Source organism: Lepeophtheirus salmonis, chromosome 4 (assembly GCF_016086655.4).
Source record: "Lepeophtheirus salmonis chromosome 4, UVic_Lsal_1.4, whole genome shotgun sequence".
NCBI classification, from domain to species: domain Eukaryota; kingdom Metazoa; phylum Arthropoda; class Copepoda; order Siphonostomatoida; family Caligidae; genus Lepeophtheirus; species Lepeophtheirus salmonis.
Window position 1 is genome coordinate 48,480,835 of NC_052134.2, and position 21,672 is coordinate 48,502,506.

Genomic DNA, 21,672 nt, shown 5'->3' on the forward strand with positions numbered 1-21,672 from the left:
TTTTGCCCCATGGATCCATTATCTCTGCATACTAGTTATGCAAGATACACTGTTATAAAACACTTTAAACGTCATATGACGTCATTATGTTTACCATTTGGAAACACACATGAATTGTCATCAACAATTCCTCTATCAAATCGGTCTAAACCAAATTTCCCTTTAGGATCGATCCAGATCAAATTAGTTCGTTCTGGCAATTTCATTACGTCATATATGAATTGTCCTACTAATGACGTAACCCCAAAATATCTGATGTGACAACCTCCCTCCCAACAGAAACAAAAATGTCCAAATTTATGTATAGATAAAACAAGAATTGAAATGGTATTTTAAATTTAAAACAAGAATTGAAATTGTATTTGGATGATTCCAAAAAATATCACAATGCCCATTCCGATGCGGTTCTAGTAAAAATTATTGATGCTGATTCTTTAATATTTTAAATATTATTTAAAAAATACAATATTGCTATCAGGGGCATTTACAATATTATATTTATTTTTTTAGGGGGCGAGGGGTTGCAATTTTTTTAAAAATCCAAAAATCAAAATTTGTTTGAAAAAAATTGAAAAAAAAAAATTTAATGTATATTGTGATTTTTAAAAAATCCCACAACTATTCACAAAAAGTTGGACTTTTAATAAATAAAAATTCACAAACCCATGGTTATTCTTAAAAATTTGAAAAATCCCAATTTGCTCACAAAAAATTAATTTTGTTAAAAAAAAATTTCAAATATTAAATTTTTTCCATTATGTAATATAATATTTTAAAAAATTTTTAAAATCTAGGACTGTTCACAAAAAATTATATTTTTGGGAAAAAAATTCTAAACCCATGGCTAGTCTCAAAAAATTTCCAAAATCTACAGTCGTTCACAAAAAATTAAATTTTTTGAAAAATAATTTCCAAAAGCTACTGCTATTCCCTAAAAGTTAAACTTTTTGGAGAAAAATTTCCTATATTCACAGACATATTTCTTGTATAAAAATTTTAAATATTACATTTTCTAGTAAAATGCAAAAATTTAATTACTTAGAAAAGGAATACACAATTAAATAACAGAAATAAATAATAATTGTAATCGCAAATTAAACATTACTTTCCCGAGGCTGATTCTCCAATTAACGATTCGGACTCATCGTCCCGTCACTAGTATTTTATATTTAAAACTACAGTTAAAATAGTATTTTGTGCTTAAAACAACTCATTATTTAAGCAAGCATACCTTCTCAACCCCTTTACCCAAACGTTTACGTATTTTTATGTTAAATTTTTAGCCAACAGCGATGGCCATTTTGGTACCGGAGACTGTATGCAAATTTTGGTATCGGTGCAACACTATTATGCTATTTTGTAGTATGGCGTCATCTTTTGTTTTCCGGTCCAGTTGAGTCTCGGCCCAGTCCCGTTCAGTCCTGCATATAAGTCCTAAAAATCTATAAAGTTTGTTCCTTAATGACGTCGTTCAACTGTATTTATTTTTCTACAATCCGTTCTAGTATTAACATTCCTAAGGACCTGTTCTGAGACTAGACTGGACGAGACCAAATAAGTAAGGACTGACTGAAAATTACAATTAGGGGAGAGTGAGGATACGTGTTACGGAGGAGACATATTACACTGCCTATAACTTCAAAATGTAAAGTTATCTAACCACCACCCTGTTCTTATACAATTGAATGTTTTCCTTTGTTTATCAAATCAACATACAACCCGGGTGGGTTGCCTTATGCTTACAGTTATAGAGAATGTCAACATTCAAATTTTGACAAAAAAAAGTAAACATTTTAATAATGTGTTTCTTGATATATATTTCTATTATAAAACATGAGATTTTAATTTAATTTTATTAAATGACATTAAATGTTATTCAATTAATTAACATGTTTCTAATAAATTATAAGTTTCAATATTCAGTTCACATCATCTATTCTGATTCCAACACTATGGAAGAGACTTGTTAGACCCCATTTTTACTATATGCATATACTCGTACTATATATACTTAAATATATTATATTTAAGTATGTTTTTTTTTTTGTGTAATTTAATGTTATACTTTAATTCCCAATCACTATAAATAATAAAAAAAAAAAAAAAAATTAATTTTTTGATAAACTATGTTCTATTTATGAAAACTGTTTTATTTGTTTATCTTACATATGCAATTATATGCATTTACTTCAATCTGACAAACTGTAATAAAAAGTCAAATAAATGCTTGAATATACCAAATGGCTGTTTTTAAATGTTTCCTCCTGTTGTATCAGGTATTCTACTTTTGGTTAGTTTCGAAAACACAAATAAATGGCTATTAATTATTGCACTACGTCAAAAATACTCTGGAATTATTTATCTTGGCTAACTACCTATGGCAGCTGACCCAGGCGTTGAGTTATCTTTTAAATTGTGAAACTTATGACAGTAACAAATAAAAGATTTTTTGTAATATGTCCCCCACTCTCCCCTTAGTCTATTAATTTCTACTTTAATCCCTAGTTTCCGAAGGAGGAGGAGACAATGCTTTAACAATATTAAACGAGGCAGTTGACGTTCATTTTCGATCCGTGCGAGGATTTCCATTTGGGATTGAGTATCTCAAAATTATGAATCCGGACTACGTTTCCAATCTGGTAAAGGAATATTTACTCTATGTTCCAAGTGCTGCCACACCTTCTGGTTCGAAAAGTAAATCTACTGTAATTCCTCAAGCCCTTAAAAAGACACTACTGATACTGGAACCCGTGACAAAAGCATGCCCTGGTCTGAAAGATGCTCATTTCCTTGCATCAAAAGCAAAATTTCTTTCAGGAGATACCAAATCTGCTCTGAATTCATTAGAAAATATCCTGGATAAACTTGATCCTTCAGACTCTGAAGCCTATTTGCTAATGGCTCAAATCAATATGCATGAAGGAGATTTCTCTCAAGCCCAAAAAAGTAAGTCAATCCTTAATTCATACTTGATATTATCTCAGGAATGTTCTATGCATTGGATCTACTAAAGCAGTATTCTTTGGACTCGGACTAAAAGTAGAGTTAGGGTTAAAAATCGTTAGCCTTTCCATTATGTAAACATTTGAAGAGTCTTTGAGAGGAGAACAGCTTAGCTGTCATAACGTTTTATGCTAAAGTCAGCTTTGAGGAGAAAAAAATAAACACAAATCCAACTCCATAAGTTCTAACAAGGATAAAATCAGGAATTACTCCGATGTCGATACTCAATTATACTCTTAGTCCAACAGGACCTCACATTTATGATTCTCCAACAGATCCTCCCTGTTACTCTGAGGTTTCCATGCACTCGTGATTACTTTATACTTGGATGTTCTCTCCTCAATAATGAAAATACTTTAGACAATAAATAAAAAACAAGACTTGCACACAAATAAACGGTTAGGATTTACAGTCCTAGGTATAGTTGTAAAAAAATATGGCATTATACGAGAGCAAAACTTTTTGTACCTGATGATAGTTTTTTTTTTTTTTTTCTGAGACTATGTTACGTCATAAATTAAATGATAACTAGTGATATTTTTACTGTATGAAATAAACCTATTTTATAGCACTTTGAGGACGTAGAAAGGCGTTTGAGCAAAGAAATAACGCAGTTTGAAGCTCTTTTCAAGAAATTAGACTGTAGAAGGGCTTAAAATAAGGATATTTTTTTATGAAAAATCCAAAGTCCGTATTTTATTCTTCAATTCTGGAGAGAGAAAATCAAAATATGATGGGCGTGTATTTATAAAAGACGATGAGTAACTCTTGAAGATTTGCTGAGAGTTATAATCCTTTGTTGTACTCGGAGTAGAATTGAAGATCTACAGTCATTTGCAAAAGTTTAAGACGAACTTGGATATTTCTTTATTTTTAGCATAAAAGAAGTGTGTTCCGGATATTTCTTTTTAAGTTGAACTATTTGCTCAAACGAGGTGAAATATTGTTGACACTTACTTTGTACCCTTTTCGAATCAAGTAAGACAGAATTTTCCCAAATTTTGCAAAAAAAAAAAATAATAATAATTGATGGCAATGTAAACAACTGTCTTGCTACAACACATATCTATGGTAATTTGTCTCTCAGAATCGCATTCTTCGTGTAACGTGACTATTTTAGCACTTTCATCATCAGCAAAGGCAGCTTTTTTGCCATTTCTTGAAGACCATCAATCACATTTAATATGTGAGCACAACTTTCTTCTGCAAGAGTCGTAAGGCAACAGGTTTATACACACACTAGACTCAGAGGAACATGACACGTTCCATTCTTGTATAATTCGTGTTCATACATGTCGATTATTATTGAATTAGGTGAAATACAAGAGGTGTTCTTAAACTTTTACAAATGACTGTACAGTGGATTAATGCCTGTCCATGCTTTTACTAGATAAGGCATAGAATACTAGAAATCTGTAAACGAAGACTCAAGCGTACCTACTACAAATGGGGACGAAGAACTGAGGAATTACTACAATGACATAACATATATTCAAAAGGCTATTTGTCAACCATTTGTACGCTTGAGCCTTTGGTAACAGGTTTCTAGTATAAAGAGAGTTTTTTTCCTATCTCGCCCTCTAAAAAGCTCCTGTCAGCTATACTACTAATAAAACATCATCTTCTCAAACATTCTTCAAATTAGCAGATTTCCACATAATTTTTTAACATGCAGGCAGATAATATTTTTTATAACTCTAACAGAGGTCTATTTTGCTACTTGTAGAATAAAGGGAGCGGGGATCAAATTGTCGCCAAAATATTTTTCTACAAAAAACAACACAAAATATACATTTTTTAACTTTTATATTGAAAATCAAAACTGTGACGAGCATATAGGTATAGAGTAGCCGTTCATTCGATATAATCACCGTTGGCATCAATAACAGCCTCAATACGGCCTCTGAACTGGCCGCAGGCTCTTCTGACCATCTCATTGTCCATGTTGCCGAATACCTCCTTGATGGAGTCCATCAGGCTGGCCTTGGTGCTATGGGGATGTCTGTTGGTATGTCTCTCGACATAGCCCCAGACAAAATAGTCCAAAAAGGATTAAGGTCGGGAGAGTTAGGAGGCCCCAAATCCTTGGTTACGACGTCATAACAGTTCTCGGTTAACCACTGCATGGAGATTTTGGACACATGGCAGGGTGCTGAGTCCTATTGCCACACCCAGGGCCTGTCTCCGGCCTTCATGGACCTGGTAGGGTCATCCTCAACCATCTTCTTCACCTTGTCGACAAAGTCGGTTTCCCTGACCTTCCTGTCGGCGCCCTCCTCCTTGGGTGCCCTCTTTATGGTGGCACCAACATCCCAGGTATCCTCTAGCTTCTTACGGATACGCTGAACAGTCCGTAAATTTACTCCTAAGGTTGAAGCAATCGTTGAATGGGAGATTTCACCTCCCTTATTAACCAATGCCATGACTACGGGTGACCTCGAAAGCTCCTCGTTCCACTTATAGCTCTTTGTCTCCTCATATGATGACGGCATGATGCTAACTGAACTACGTATCGTCAGCTGACGAAAATAGCTTCCCTATTTGGTAACCGGTTTTTTATTTGATAATGTCGTCTTCAAGTTATCAAGGTTTAAAGTAGGCGACAATTTGATCCCCGCTCTCTGTATTTATGAAAGGAAAGAGAGAATTGAATTAAAAAAAATTGTATAGTGTGTATCTTAAGTAATTAAAATAACTTTTTTTATTAACTTTTAACACATGCATTATTACACGATTGCTTTAATTTGATTCTCTCTTGTATTCTTTTCATAGCTATTATATTCTTATAAATAGACCTTAATTGATCCAAAAAAAAAAGGAAACAAATAATTGGATGTTCCATGTATAGATTATTTGTTGTATTAGCCTACTAAAGTCTCATTTTGAAAACGAAAATAGATCTGGAGATTGGACTCAGCTTCAACTTTCAAGTTCAAAACCATCCCATGTACCATTTGATTAATGCCAAAGTTTTGAAGGAAAATGAGTCAATTAATGAGGCGGTCAATACTTTGAAAACAGCACTAACCATTCTTGAGTCCAAGGAACCATCATCTTCTTCTGAAAAAATTAATTTCACATCAGCCGATAAAGTATCTCTCTACATTGAATTAGCTGAATGTCTTCGACTATCAGGACATCCAAATGAGGCACTCAAAGTGATTCAGGACGCCATCAATGAGTATAAAGGAACTCCTGAAGGTTTGATCATTAATTACTATGTAGAGTGTACAGTAGAACCCAGCAACTTGAAACTAATTTGTTTCGTAAGTAATCCATTTTCCCCTCTAAATTATTAAGAAAAATGGATTTAACCGTTCTCAACCATTTGGTTTTCGCCCTTACATAACCTTCTTTTCTTTTCTTTTTTTAATTCTGAGAAATATTCACCGAGATAACTTTTTGAAACCAGAAATGACCTACTGGTCCTTGGGATGTAATAAGTGAGATAGCTCTACCTGGCAATTTTTTATTTTATTTTTAGCCAACTAAATTGTTTCCCCTATAAAATAATTGTTGTAATAAAGTTACAGAAAAAATCGTTGAGATAATATCGACCGTTGTAAAATCGTTGTGTACATTATCATTGTGTTTTAACTTCACTATAAGAATTAATATTGTGAGTTATGTTATTGCAAGATAATATTATCCTGTGCAAGTTTATTGCAATTATATTATAATTGGATAATTGCAATGGGTCATTGATGCACAAAGAAGCGGCGGCTTGGACATTTAACCGACCTTAGAGCCCAGGAGTTCAGCTACACAGCCCGTAGTCCGGGTGTATTGTAGCATATTAGAAGGGATATTTGATGGTAGTGGAACTTAAACGTCACTCGGGGACAGCATTTTACATGCACTACCAGGAAGTCATTCTGTATTTTTGGATATTAAAAGGGTTCGATGATGGTGAAGGAAGTGTTGGTGAAGGTTTTTTAGTATTCAGTAGTTGCTTCCCTCAATATAATGTAATGGCAACGAAATTACTCAAAATGATGTTGCTTCACGATGATATTCCAAACAATAATTTTGTCTCAGATAATGTACACTACGGTTTTACCACTAAACTATGTTATCCCAACGATTTTTTCTGCAACCTTTTCACCACAATCGTTCTCACGTCTGGACGTAAAGTTAGAAACACAAAAGTACAACATTTTAGCCATTTTTGTCCTCAGGCTTTATAGTCTTCTAAAGGTTCAGCCATTTTTCGATCCCAGGCTTTATAGTCCTAAAGGTTCATCAGATTTTTTAAATACCTGTATTTTGCAGGTTTTTGAAGATATCGTTCTACTTTAATAACCATTTAATTGATAATTGTTTTATCCTTTTTTTGTATTTTATGGTATAAGCCAAAAAAATAAGTTTTATCCAAAAGGATAATATAATTATATATTATATAGTTTTTAAAGGGGATTGATATTTTCAAAAACATTCAAAATACAGGGATTTAAAAATAATTGAGGATCATTAAAATAAAATAGTCAATATCCAAACTTTAAAAGCCTCTAAATCCTGAACTGGAGGGAAGAAAGGCTGAAATTTTGGATTTTTGAGTCTTTAAATAATATTAAAATATGTCTCAAATTTGAAAAAAAATAGAAAATGAAGCTGTGAAAAATACCCTTTTTTTTATTAAATTCATTTGGAAAGGACCCTTTAAGCTTTACAAAAAAATCAACTGGATCTTTTTTAAGACCCTGAAATTTCAAGTACCCGAAGTTGGTTCGGATCTAAATTTTTTTCATACCACGGTACTTTGGCTCTGGTTCCAAGGCTCGTCATATCTATTGTTCCAGGGTTCTACTGTTGAAGGATTTTATGCACATTATATTGACATATATTTTACCCATAGAAATTCGTATTATGGTTGCAAATGCAGATTTTGCTCTGGAGAAAGGAGATATTGAAAGTGCACTTAATATTCTCCGTTCTGTGACCCCAGAGCAGCCATATTTTTTGCAAGCCAATGAAAAAATGGCTAAAATATACCTTAAAAAGAGAAAGGATAAAAGATCTTATGCACAATGCTATCGGACAATCGTAGAAAACTCTCCAACGTCTCAAAATTACATTCTTCTTGGGGATGCCTATATGGGGATTCAAGAGCCGGAGAGGGCTTTGGAAGTTTATGAACAGGTGACTTTGTTTACCGAGTGGTTCATTAAAATCTGAACACTTTTAATTTCAACAATAAATAATTTATTTAGTAACTTTTTACAAAATTAATACTAAAATAGGTGTGTTTGAGTTCTCTTAATCAGTAATGTACCTGCCCTTAGTAGCTATGATGGCTTCTAGGGTACGGTAGAAAGCTTTGCATCCGCTGCGGATGTAGTAATCTGCCATGACATCCCAGTGCTGGCTGACTGTGGCTCTCAGAGCCTCGGTGTTTGGATGACGGACACTGCATACCTTCCCCTCAACATACCCCCAAAAGGTGTAGCGGAGGGGGTTGGGATCAGGGCTGTAGCGGAGCCAAAAGTGTCAAAAAAGAACTCAAAAAGTATTTCAACGGAGAAGATGAGTTTCTTTCATTGCTGCTGTCGAAAATGGCCATAATACTTTTTCCATCCACTTTTCTGGGGTCCTAATGGACTTGAGGAAAATAGCCTGTGTTATTTTTTTTAACTCCTCTGGATACAGTTTGGCCTTTTTGACAAAGTCCTTCTTCCTTTCCAATGTTTCGACTTACTGACGGCTTCCTGGAGACGCCCAACTTTATGGAGTGCACGAATGGAAATTCGTAGGTCACGTTCAAGTCTCATTTTCTCGACTTCTACGTAAGCTAAAGAGCTCAGATTTGTTTCGTTTTGTAACTAATTGTTTAAGCTTTAATATATTGAAATATGAATTAATTTCAATTTCTCAACCTTCTTTAATGATTGAATTAGTAAGTGCTCAGATTTCAATGGACCACCCGCTATATTTAGTTTATAATTATTAAGTAAAAATCGTTTGTCCTTAAGGCTTTAAAAAAGAATCCCAAGGATTCCCTTTTAGCAGCAAAAATGGGACAAGCTCTCCAAAAGACACATCAGTATGGGAAAGCCATCAATTACTACAGGGATGCCATGAAGCAAGACAATAATAATGATCTAAGATTTGACATGGCTCAACTTCAAATGAAGCTCAAGCAATATGAAAAAGCAGAGAAAACTATTTTATTAGCCCTTGAGTTGGAATCTAATGGGAATCAAAATTCGGATTTATTGAGCCTGGAGAACCAAGCTAGATCATATACATTACTAGCAACAATCAGGTAATATCTGGTTTGGCACGGAGATGTACATAACACATGGGCTGAAAAGACACTGTCAAAAAACAGCTGTCAAAATTTCATTACAATTTGTTCGTTAGTTTGTGAGTTATTTTACTAAATGTGACACTACTTTTGATATTTTCAAAAGATTGGCTCAAAAACAATTTCGTATTTTAATTTTTCACAGGTTGATTGGAAAAAATTAGTGATAGGAATATCAAAATGCTGATTCTGACATGATTCAAGTCAAAATTTCAGATCCTGAGTCTTTACTATCTTAAATAATACTTTAAAAAATACAATTTTGCTATAAATTTCTAAGAATTATAATTGATAAAATTATAATTCTATTTATTTAATGTAAATATTATTTACATTAAATAAAGGTAGGCAATTATTCCACCAGGTGAAGTTGTACTGATTAAGTATAAGCAATCTTTTTTGTAAATTACATACATATACAGTATATTTATTCTCTAGGAATGACTTGGGCGCGAACATACGCAGTCCAAGAGCCTTAACACTTACTTTAATTTTGTCCTAGTGCCTGTAAACACTGGTCCCAAGAAAACTCGGCCAAACAAGGCATTTTCTGTTGCTGAACGACCTTGGAATGCCAATAGGCATCCTAGTGGGTTTTTACTATCTGTATCAGAACTTAGACTAGCATATTTATCATATTAAGGTACTAGATAGGAGTTGTATTCAAGAGAATTACTTTTCCCAAGTGCGTTGTCCATGAGCCACCTGCTGTCCTCTATGACAACATATGTACATTAAATTTACAAAACTTACTCCACAAAAATAACAATTGGTGAACATACTCTCTTTAGAAAACGTTTACTCAAGTTTAGTCTCTGTGTTTCATTTGTTTATTCTCAGTTTTGAGCAATTTTTATCATAAATTATTTTTGTATTACATTTCATAAAATTATAAGACTCAAGTCATAAATGCACATATTCACTTTTTGTATCCAAACAAATATATTTCCTAATTTTTATTTTTTTTTCTCCACTGGAAGGTCTTTATTTAAATAGATAAATACAAACAGGAAATTTGCGTAATATATGCAGACATAAATAAACGTTATAGTTTAAAATTAATTTCCTATTTAAAGACCTAAATTTCTTGGCATTGCTTATCATTACGTAAATAATAAAATAAAATAAACTATTCCAGATCCTCCGACTTCACGACATGCTTCTTGTAATAGTTGATAAAACGTTTTAACATCTTCAAATGCCTAAGTTGATGGGAAGTATTTTATTAATCCAAACGTGTATCTCCAAGATGAACATTTTTTTTATAACTTAACTTAGAAAGTAATAAATAGTTCAATACCAGTAATATATAATAATACGTAAGAATCGCAAATTAAACATTATTGTCCTGATCTCCATTCCCGATCCCGGTTAATCGTCCCATCACTAGAAAAAATATAATTTTTGGAAAAAAAATTTCAAAAATCTCCTGTTGTTGTCAAAAAATTTCAAGGATTAAATTTCTGATATATAACTTTTTTAAAGAAAAAATTCAAATATTACATTTTTAGGAGAAAAATTTCAAAAATACATAGTTATTCAAAGAAAATTACATTTTCTGAAAAAAACCTTGAAAAATTAAATTAAATTTCTAATATAAAATTTTAGAAAAAAAAGCAATAATTATTTATTTTGGAGTGCTGTTTTTATTCAGAACTTAAAAAAGTAATAAATAGATAAATACCAGCAAAATATATAATATGTACATATGAATCGAAGTCGGAAATTAAACATCAAGTTCCTCATACCGATTCACGATCCTGATTAATCGTCCCATCACCAGAAATAATCCCACTCAAGCTCATTAAACCCCTGAAAGTGTTATGGGGACTTCCCTTCATAAAGCAAATAAAAAATGATATTAATAATAATTTAAAAAAAAAAAACAATGCGTTATAAACCCAATCAACATCACCTAATAATACGTATTATTATTTAATATCAGGGAAAGACAACGACACCCCAATGGAAACATGGAGGCAGCTACAAAAGCATTAATGAACGCCAAAGAAATCCGAACCAAGATGCTCAAACGTGTTCAAGTTGAAAGGCCTGACTCTATTCAAGAACAAAGGCAAATGGTTGCTGATATTTGTCATCGCATGGCCGAGTATTCCATCTCTTCTCGAGAATTTGATACGGCCATTCAAAGGTTAGTACGGGTTCTGCTGTTTTTTTATCATAGAAAAAGAAAAACATAGATTTTTAGATTGGATAACAGTAGCCGCACTTGTTGCATCTTGCAACCTTTGCTCCAAAAATATCAGGTACAAAAAAAAGATCCCTAAATCAGTTAATAGCTAGTAGTTTCTTTAATAATTATTATTTATGGTGTTATATATATTTGTTTTTTTTGGGGGAGGGGCGGGAGCGGGGGAAGAACATGGGTTTTGCAATTTTTTGGAAACAGCTATTAACAAGAAAAAAAAAAAAATTGTTTAAAAAATTTCAAAAATTCATAGTTAGAAAATTTAATTTTTTGAAAAAAAAAAATTTTTAAATCCATAACTATTAAAAATAAAATAAATTTTTTTTTTAAATAATTTAAAAAAAAGTTGTAAATGAAATTTTAAATATTAGATTTTTGGAAAATATATCCGAATAGTAAATTATTCCGAAGAAATTTGAAAAATCCATAGTTACTCACAAAAAATTTAATTAACACGAAAAAAATTCAAATTTTGTACATAAAAAAATTCAAAATTATAGTGCTATGTACAAAAAATTAAATTTTTTGTCTATAGCAATGCGAGGAAAAATTTGAAAAGTCCACAGCTATTCATAAAAAATTAAATTTTGTGCTAAAAAATTGAAAAATCCCCAACTATTCACAAAAAATTAAATTTCAGGAAATACATTTCAAATATCAAGTTTTTTTGGGGGAAAATCATAATTTTTACCCCCTACGGACACCGCTGTATATACACATGCCTGCAATATTTAATTAATATTTTATTTTTGAGATCAAAGTATATTTATGATATACATCATGGAGCATTATATACAGCGCAGCTAGTGATATATTCAGACAAACTTTGCTTTACAAATTTAGAAATTAACAAAGTAACTTATTGGGCCAAAATTATACAACTCTATGAATGATAATTTCATTCATTATAGAATATAGGTGTATATAGGTGTATGTTACTCACATAGAGGGCTTTGTGAAAATTATTTTTAGAATGACCCATTTTTTTAAACAACGAGCTACAGACTGTCAGGTTTCAATATTTTCTATATCTTACAATTGAATTTAACAGCGGAAATCTGTAGATTTACATTAGAGCGTTTAGATTTTCAACATTTTTTCGAATTTCGATTACGGTTTGTACGGAAAAGTTTTGATATGATATGAAAATTACATATATCTTTAGGTCGCACGTCTAATTCAAAGTTTGAAAAAAGCAAAAAGGTCTTTACTTTGTGAATATCGATAGTAAAAAGACATGTTTAGTTATTTTGCATTAAATAATTTTTTTTAAACTATAAAAAGTGTATTGAAAGTTGTTGTTTTTTTCTAAAATAGTCAAATAGAAGAAAAAAGAGAAATAAGATAGGAAAATTTGATGATCTGCTTATCAGCCAGAAAACTGTTTGGAACCATCTAAATCGCATAAATTTAAGTATGTTAAATTTTTTGTCAAAATAAAGCTAAAAAACGCTTATAATTTTTTACTCCAATAACTTTAGTCTCCTTTCAAATTTTGAACTTGATGTGCTACTTAAAGATGGTATCGTAGAAAAATGAAATTTTGCATAGGTTGTTTTCATACTGTATCACAACTTTTTTGAACTACACGTAATCGAAATTCGCAAAAAAAAAATGAAAAACAGCCCACCCTAATTTACATATATGCTATACGTGGATATGAGATATATGAGGATATGGAGTTTATATATATACTTTATTCTACACGCGGAGAATATAGAATGACTCTCATATTAATATATTATTATACACAAAATACACACGGAATATTTATACATAGGTCACCAAACCTATAGCTATGAATATATATAACATCCCCTTTTCCCCCCAGGAGAATGATTACAAAATATAAATCTAAGTTATATGAAATGAAATCCGCTTGTTCCCTTCTGTTGAATCCAAACGGATGAATCTCCTATTACGATGCCCAAGACTACCATTTTTCATTCGTATGAGATATCGCCTTTGAGATTCCTCTGTTTCAATTGTACCTAGATGGGTCCATCTTTTGGTTATATAATCTTGTATCCGAACCGATTCACCGATCTTCAATACCGATAACTTCTTCCCATCTCCTTTTTTTTTAAATTGGGGTTAGAACCTTACAAAGTTCTTGGCTTCTCTTTTGATGGAATTCAGGTAGCATAGGTATAATAGATCTAGTACTACGACCGAAGACGATTTTAGTTAGACTCAATCCATCTTCTATTCTCGGAGTATTTCTCATTTCTAAAATTCCAAGATTGATTTTTGACTGATCTATCTTATTTCCATTCATAGTTTTCTTTACTAAATATTTTAACTTCTTCACACAAGCTTCCGCCAAACATCGCCATTCAACTCCCCAAAAGGATAAAAATGATTTAATTGTCAATGACAACGTGATTTTGCATTGGAATGAAAACGACTTATGAAGGCATGGATATATCACATATAAACATCTAATAAATGTCTGAAAAAGTTGTGATCATTATGCATATTTGATAATTTGTATATTAAACTACTAATTCAATTCGCAAATCGATCAATTAAGATTATAATCATAGAAACGATCAAATTAAATGATTGTCAAACAGTGGATAAAATTAAAATACATAAAATATTAGTCATTCAATGGACATTAATTAAAGTTTCCCCATTTTTCATAAATAACAAGGACATAAGAATTTGAAATTAAATTTCCTTTACAAAAATTCAAAGAATGTATTTTAAATTCTTATGTAGTATTGCATTTATATCTGTTGTGCGTCAACATAAAAAAAACATTGAATAAACATCAAGATAAAGTTTCTCAATGTCTGTAGGAATATATTTTTGTGGGGTGGGGCTTGGTTTTTTGATTTGTTCAAGCTCAAGCTAATTATGAGGCTTAACTGGATGATAATGCACAAAACTTTGTAAATACATTTCCCCTAAGACAGTGGTTCCCAAACTTTTTATGCCCAAGGCACATCAAAAGACAAATAAAAATTTCTTGACTCACCTATTTTAATTAAACCAATCATTTGGATTATTATAAGCTATTGCATATAATGTAGGGTTTCCACAAATTGTGACAACAAACACTTGAACTTGCAATATATTGAATTTAATTGAAATCATAAAAAGTTGTCAAATTCAAATACACTTATACAAGCGAAAAAATGAGCAGACTAATGCTCTAATGATATGGTGTCATTGAAGGTTGATTTTCACAATTTTCAAACACCACTGACGTCATCAACAATTATTCATTTATAGAACCTACCTAGACTGAATTTTAAATGAGACCAATTTTTTTGTAAGACCATTCTAGACCGATTTTTCATTTAGATAATTTCGGAACAAACTTCTTCAAAGGAACGAATTAGTTAATTCCACTCAAAATCATAATGATCTCAGACGGGCTTAAGATTTTCTGACCGAAGCTCAACACTAGGCCACTATTGGAAATGTGTGAGTCGTGCACCAATTGCCTGATACTAGAGAGCCCTATTTAAGTTGTCTGTTTTATATTGGAATTTACAAGGTAAAGCAAAATGGTAGCATTTTTACTTATTTGTTCATTACTACAGATAATTAGAAGGGGGACCCCCTTTGTGGATAATAATTTGTTTGAGTCTGATCATATTCCATTTATTTTTTTCAGATACAAAGAAGCACTTCAATATTACCCTGAAGATGAAACTGCACTCTGTGCACTGGCGAGACTTTATTTGACAACAGATGAGTTGGATCAATGTCAATACACATGTATGACTCTTCTAAAAAAAGATGGCGACAACGAAGAGGCGACTGTAATGATGGCAGATTTGGCATTTAGGAAGAATGACTATGAAACTGCTACCTTTCATTTCAAACAGTTGTTAGATAAACGACCCGATTACTGGGTTGCACTCTCTCGGTACGTTTTGCACTAAATGAGGTGTTTAGAGTTGTAAATTATAAGCACAGCCAATATCTTAGCTGTCCTTAGCATCCTTATCTTAACTCACTAACAAATCTTCAGTGTTATTCATAAGCAGTGATGCCAATCGGTTGCATTTTGGGCATATAAAGAAAAAAGAAAAGAAAATCAACATGGTAACCCTGACAACTTGAATAAAAGAGAGGCGGAGAGGGAAATAAACAGGGAGACAAGAATTACTCCGACTTTGATCCCCTCTGAGTCCAGCAAGAGCTTGCAATTATAAAACTCCGCCAACAAATCCGTGGAATCAACGTAGCTAATGGACAATGAGCTCGAGAGAAACTATTCTCTTGAACTCAACGTGCGTAGGTTCGCGACCCGGTTATTCCTAGAGAAAGAAATATACTACATGTATATGGACTTCATAGAAGATTCCTAGGTTAGATGGAGTAATTTTAATACTATATACTTAATCAGTGCAACTCAATCTTAGCAATAAAATGAACATTTAAAAAAATCTTCAGGGCTTCTCTACGTCGTGTATGTGCACACACAAATGTGCAATCCGGTTTCATATACATCAATGACAGCTTGTATGCCGTAGAAAAGGTAGTTTAATCCTCAGGAATTAAATAATAGCAGCTGAGGAAAAATAAAATGACTCTTCAGGTTGCCAACTACAAAAAAGGGATAGCTAAAAGATGCAACTGATTAACTTCATAATACACGAGGAGTGATAAAAATCTGGTGGATTTTTATATGACCCATTGTTTTGGAATTGGTAACATGAAAATCTGAAGAAGGAATTTTCTTCTCCTTAGCAGTTGACATATTATTATTTCACTCCTGAGTCGTGAGCATCCTTTCCTAAATAGATTCAATTATATTCAAAGCATGATTGAACATTCGCGTGTGCTTATAAAAGACAGAGTTTAACATTAAGGATTTATTGCGGAGATATAATTGTATGTCCGTGTTGAACTTTGATTAGAATTGAATATCGCCATCGCAGTATTTCGAGCAAATGCCCTTGTTTAGATCCTTTTCTCCGTCCTCTCTTTTCACAGCTCATTCTAGCTGATCTACTGAAACGTCATGAGCAATATTCTTTCTCTTCTCCGAAACATGCTTCAAATTATCAGTGTAAACATGAAGGTTTTTGGTTTCTTTTTCTTTTTTGAGATGCCCATTCTATCCTGGATTTTCATCACTGTACATGAACAAACGTACTAGTGATTGATTACAATTCACTAAGATGTTCTCTTATCAAGGTTTAAATAATAATGATAACAGCTTTAGAAAAAAGAAAAACAATTTTTTTAGGTTACCAACCAGAAACAAAATACAGGAGAGTATATGCTTATAATTTACAAGTCTAGGATTTATGTATGCAGATTGTGCGTATCTAAATTTTTCTCTGTAATTCTTTAGATTAGTCGAAGTGATGCGAAGAACTGGATGCTTAGAAGAAGTACCTGAATATTTAGCCAAGAGTGAGGAGTATGCAGCTGGAGCTAGCCGTATTGATCCTCCTGGGTTGAGCTTTTGTCGTGCCATGTATGAATGGTACTCGGGCAACACGTACAATGCGCTAAAACTCTTTAATAAAGTGAGAAAATAGTTTGTTCGTTTATTAGCAGGGATTGAGCTGATTAAAGCATATATTTAATTCCTCAATAGGCACGTCAAGACACGGAGTGGGATCAAAGAGCTGTCTATAACATGATCGAAATTTGCCTCAATCCAGATAATCAAATGTTGGGAGGTGAAGTCTTTGAATCGAATGGAACAGTTACATCTGGAGACTCGAGGTTTTTTTGTATTCAAATACGTAAATATATATTGCTAATTAAATGATTTTTTTCCCGTCAATGTAGCTCTGAAGAAACTGCTCTTAACACAGCAGAGAAATTACTCAAAGAATTGAAGCCTCGTCTTGGTCAACAAATGATGAGCTATCAACTTCTACAAGGAATGTTGCAATTGGCAACGAAAAACAAAGCAAATATTGAAAAATCTCTTCAGGATTTTATGAACATTGCCTCAGCCTCCAGTGCACAAGAAAATCGAGAGAATGTTGGGGCCATCCTTGGTATGGCCACTGCTTATCAACTTCTCAAGCAAACTCCAAAAGCAAGAAATCAGCTGAAACGTGTGGCCAAACATTCTTGGAATTTTGAGGATGCAGAATATTTAGAAAGGTGTTGGATACTATTGGCCGATATTTACATTCAAGGTATTATTATCAATCTCATAAAGTAAGGAATACTCAACACCTGAAAAGTGGACTCTTTTTTTCCCCTATCTTTTTTTTGACCAACTGAAGGCTATTTTTCTATCAAAAGAAAAAAAATACGCCTCCAAACAAAAGAACAATTAATCATTACAATTATTATATTGTTTTGAAGGATTGATCATCATTAAATAGATTTATTGTAGTAAAAAAATAGCCCTTACTTGGTAAAAAAAAGAAGGAGAGGGAAAAGAGTGTGCGTTTCAATTACAGAGCATTTTTTTGCATACAATAATTATAAGTGATGCAAATCCTGGATATTTTGGGCATGTTAAAAAAACAAAAATTATAAGGGTAACCCTGAGATTTTGAATTATGTTTTGAAGCGGTGCAGCTTAGCTCTCATGACGTTACATTATATCAGCTACAACCAGCTGTTATAAGGTAGGAGAGCAAGAAATAAATAAATAAGGACATATTCAAGAATTTATCCGATGACAATCCACAATTCTATTACGACAAAAAAAAACAATTACAACTCTGCAAAAATCTTCAGGCTTACTCTCTATCTTTTATTTTGTTTAGGTTTTGAATGTCATTTAATGTAGTAGGGCGTTGCTAACTTTCATCATTTGGGGGCTTTGCCTCGAAAATTATTGACATTTATTTTACTTATATAAATAAATAAATATATATATATACTACCAGAATTCCAGTGTTGAATATAGGAGAATAGAAACAAAGAATGAGGGTAAAGAAAAGAAAAGAGTCTGAGAGAGGGATGAAGAAAAATACAGAGGGAGAAGAGAAGGAGAGAGAGTTATAGAAATTAAAAGGAGGTATTATTTTGGTCAAAAACAGGCTCTGAATGACCTCGGAGACCTAAAAAAAATATCATAGGAACATGCTGGGTTATGTTATAAGTCTACTCACTAAATTTCAAACTGATCTTTTTGGCCATTTTGGATGCTGTATGTGTTAACGCCAAAAATAGACATATAAATATATATAAGATATTAAAATTTTTTGGAGGGGGTCTAGTGATGCCACTGATACTCTGGAGTTAGACAATAATTAAATAATAACAGTTGAGGAAAAACAAAGCTATTCTTTAGATTACCAATTCCAAATAAAGTGGGACAGCTTCAAAATACACACGACTTACATCACTATTAATTATGTATTCTGTAAATATTATCAAATTTATTTAGGTGGTAAATACGATATGGCAACTGAGCTGATACGGAAAGTCTTTCTCCATAACAAGTCCTCCACCAAAGCCTATGAATATATGGGGTATATCATGGAAAAGGAATCATCTTATAAAGATGCCTCTCAAAACTATGAACAAGCATGGCGATTTAGCAATAAGTCCAATCCAGTGATAGGCTATAAATTAGCATTTAACTATATGAAAGCCAAGAGATATACGGACGCCATTGATATCAGTCATGAAATCCTTTCCAAGTTTCCTAATTATCCCAAAGTTAAAAAAGAAATATTAGAGAAATCGAGAGACAGTTTAAAGAGATAATTAATTCATTTTGTATTAACGTACGTAATTATTTGTAAATATAATTATATTATTTTGATCTTAAAAATAAAATAAGATTATTGATTTGTGACTTTTAATCGCAATCAAGAATTGGAGAATCGGGTTTGTGTTTTTTTAGAATCGGCCTTGGGATAAGAATATTTAATTTGCAATTCCGATTTCTTATTTAATTATTTATTACTTTTCCAAGTGAAGAAAAAATAACCTCCCCCAAATTAAGATTTTTTTTATGTTTTCTATGAATAACTATATATTTTTGAAAATTTTTCAACTAAAAATTTAATATTTGAATTTGTTTTTCAAACAATTTTATATTAGAAATTTAATTTTCAATTTTTTTTTTCAAAAAAATTATTTTTTTTCGGACCAGCTGGGGATTTTTGAATTTTTTTACAAAAAATTAATATTTAAAACTTTTTCCCGAAAAGTTTTATTTTTTTTGTCAATAGTTGTGGATTTTAGAATTTAGATTTAGAATTTTTTCTCAAAAAATTTAATTTATGTAAATTGCAGTGGATTTTGGATATTTTCTAAGAATAGTTATGAGTTTTTTGAAATTTTCAAAGAATAGCTATGGGTTTTTGAAAAAAAAAATAATTCTTTGTGATTAGTTGTGAATTTCTGAATACAATTTCAACATCAAATTGTATATTTGACATTATTTTTTTTTAAATTCCAAAGAACAAGCCCCCTATATATCCTGTGGCCGCCCCGGATAGCAAAAAGGTATTATTTAAATATTAAAGAAATCGGCATCGGGAATTTTTACTAGTATTGGGATTTTTTTTTAAACGTTCTATCACTAGGCTGGTTATATTCTGTACCTCTATCAAATTTTTGTTATACTATAGCTTTAAAAAAAAATATGACAAGTGAAAATTGATTTCTAACTGCAATCTGAAAAGAATTTTTAATTTTCCTAAAATATTATAGATATTCTTTTTTTCTTGAAGATGGGCAATCCATGTGAAGTGTACAAACCCTCCTGCCATCACCAATTTTTACAATTTTTGGTAATTATGTATATCCTATTATAGAAATAACATGTGTAAAATGTCAGACCTGGAGAGGCGCGAGTACCCGTTTGGGAGTGCCTCAAAGTTTGGCCTCCTTCACAAACAACCTTCAAACTTTTTTTTTTTTTTTTGCCTTAATATACATTCAAAAGTACAAGCTTCAACTCATATAATAAAAAATGGCATATGTGCAAAAAAAGACTATGAAGACAATATTGCAAAATATAAAAATAGTGCCCACGCTAAGCTCCAAAATGGATTTCACCATTTTTTTGTAAGAAGTTGAACCTACTCATATTCGATATGTGTGCAAAAAATAGAGTGGAATACATGCGTTAGATATAAATATTTCACAATTTTGTGAGGGGGCTACTGCATAGTCTATACATGAAACATACATGCATTAGCCTCCTATAAGGAAATAAATTTACCACTCCCAACTTCGAAACTACAATTTTTTTTTCAGACATTTCTAAAAATTGGCAAACAGTCGGCTAAAATATCGCAAAGATCAGCTAAGTCTTCCAGCTATCAACTAAATAATATTTTTTCAAGCTATGCAATTGAAAAATCAGTCAGATCTAGCCAAAAATCAGCTAATCTGCTCGCTTCCAGTAATGGATCGGTCTATAAAAAAAGACTGCAATTCTATCAGTCCGTTCCTGACAAAATTTGTCAGTCCTAGGGCCTGTACTTATCGGTATTTTATTGTAACTACGACAGGTAAAATGACGTAATTAGTAATTATATCATTTCAACTGCTCAACATAACCTTTTTTTAAAGACAAGATAGCTGAAGTTTAAAGTAAATGTGGCTAAAACTTATTATTTCTACGCTCTAGCTATTATTCATGATTTTTTTGTATTAATATTCTTCCATCTTAGCAAGAAGTGAAGAAAATCAAAGATTGATATGTTGGTCTTAAGGACAAGTTCGAACTGTTGAAAAAAAAAAAAATGAAAGAGGGTAGACTTAAAATGATTCACAAGTAGTTTATTGAGTTGCGTTTTGGTAATGTTCCACAAGAATCAGGCCGTCCTATTTAAGTAACCTCTCTGGAAATGATTATTAAAGTCCAAGATGTTATATTAAAAGATGTATCATTGAAGTCACTGTAGATGGCAAACAGACTTGTATCAAGCAGTATGATGCCGTTTTGAACATTTTGAATAAGTATTTACATCTGTTTTTCCCAACACTTTTCAGTATTATCAACATTCATTGGTTGAATTTTAATCATCCCTTGTTAATCTGTCACAAAATTCCTAACGATTATTAATAAAGAATAATTTGATAGTTGGAAGGAATTGACTACATTTATTGCCTTTTCCATGTTTCTTTTTGGAGAAAAGCTGTGAGACACAATCAAGGGAACACCGTGTTGTTTTACAATTAACAATTGTTTGTTCCTTTTTTGAATCATCATATATATATATAATACTAAGTAAAAACAAAATGTTTG

The 21,672-nt window shown here is 32.0% G+C and overlaps 1 protein-coding gene across 1 annotated transcript in view; it reads left to right on the forward strand.

Annotated features, from left to right (window-relative positions):
* Positions 1-19,288, forward strand: part of LOC121116102 (tetratricopeptide repeat protein 21B) — a 29,979-nt gene extending 10,691 nt beyond the window's left edge. Inside the window, exons 6-15 of the mRNA XM_040710318.2 lie at positions 2,506-2,946; positions 5,902-6,204; positions 7,859-8,142; positions 8,973-9,265; positions 11,253-11,459; positions 15,145-15,399; positions 16,837-17,014; positions 17,086-17,216; positions 17,283-17,641; positions 18,850-19,288. Coding sequence (XP_040566252.1) covers positions 2,506-2,946; positions 5,902-6,204; positions 7,859-8,142; positions 8,973-9,265; positions 11,253-11,459; positions 15,145-15,399; positions 16,837-17,014; positions 17,086-17,216; positions 17,283-17,641; positions 18,850-19,172 — 2,774 coding nt within the window. The 3' untranslated portion in view covers positions 19,173-19,288. The remainder of the gene's footprint in view (positions 1-2,505; positions 2,947-5,901; positions 6,205-7,858; positions 8,143-8,972; positions 9,266-11,252; positions 11,460-15,144; positions 15,400-16,836; positions 17,015-17,085; positions 17,217-17,282; positions 17,642-18,849) is intronic.
* Positions 19,289-21,672: the final 2,384 nt, after the last annotated feature.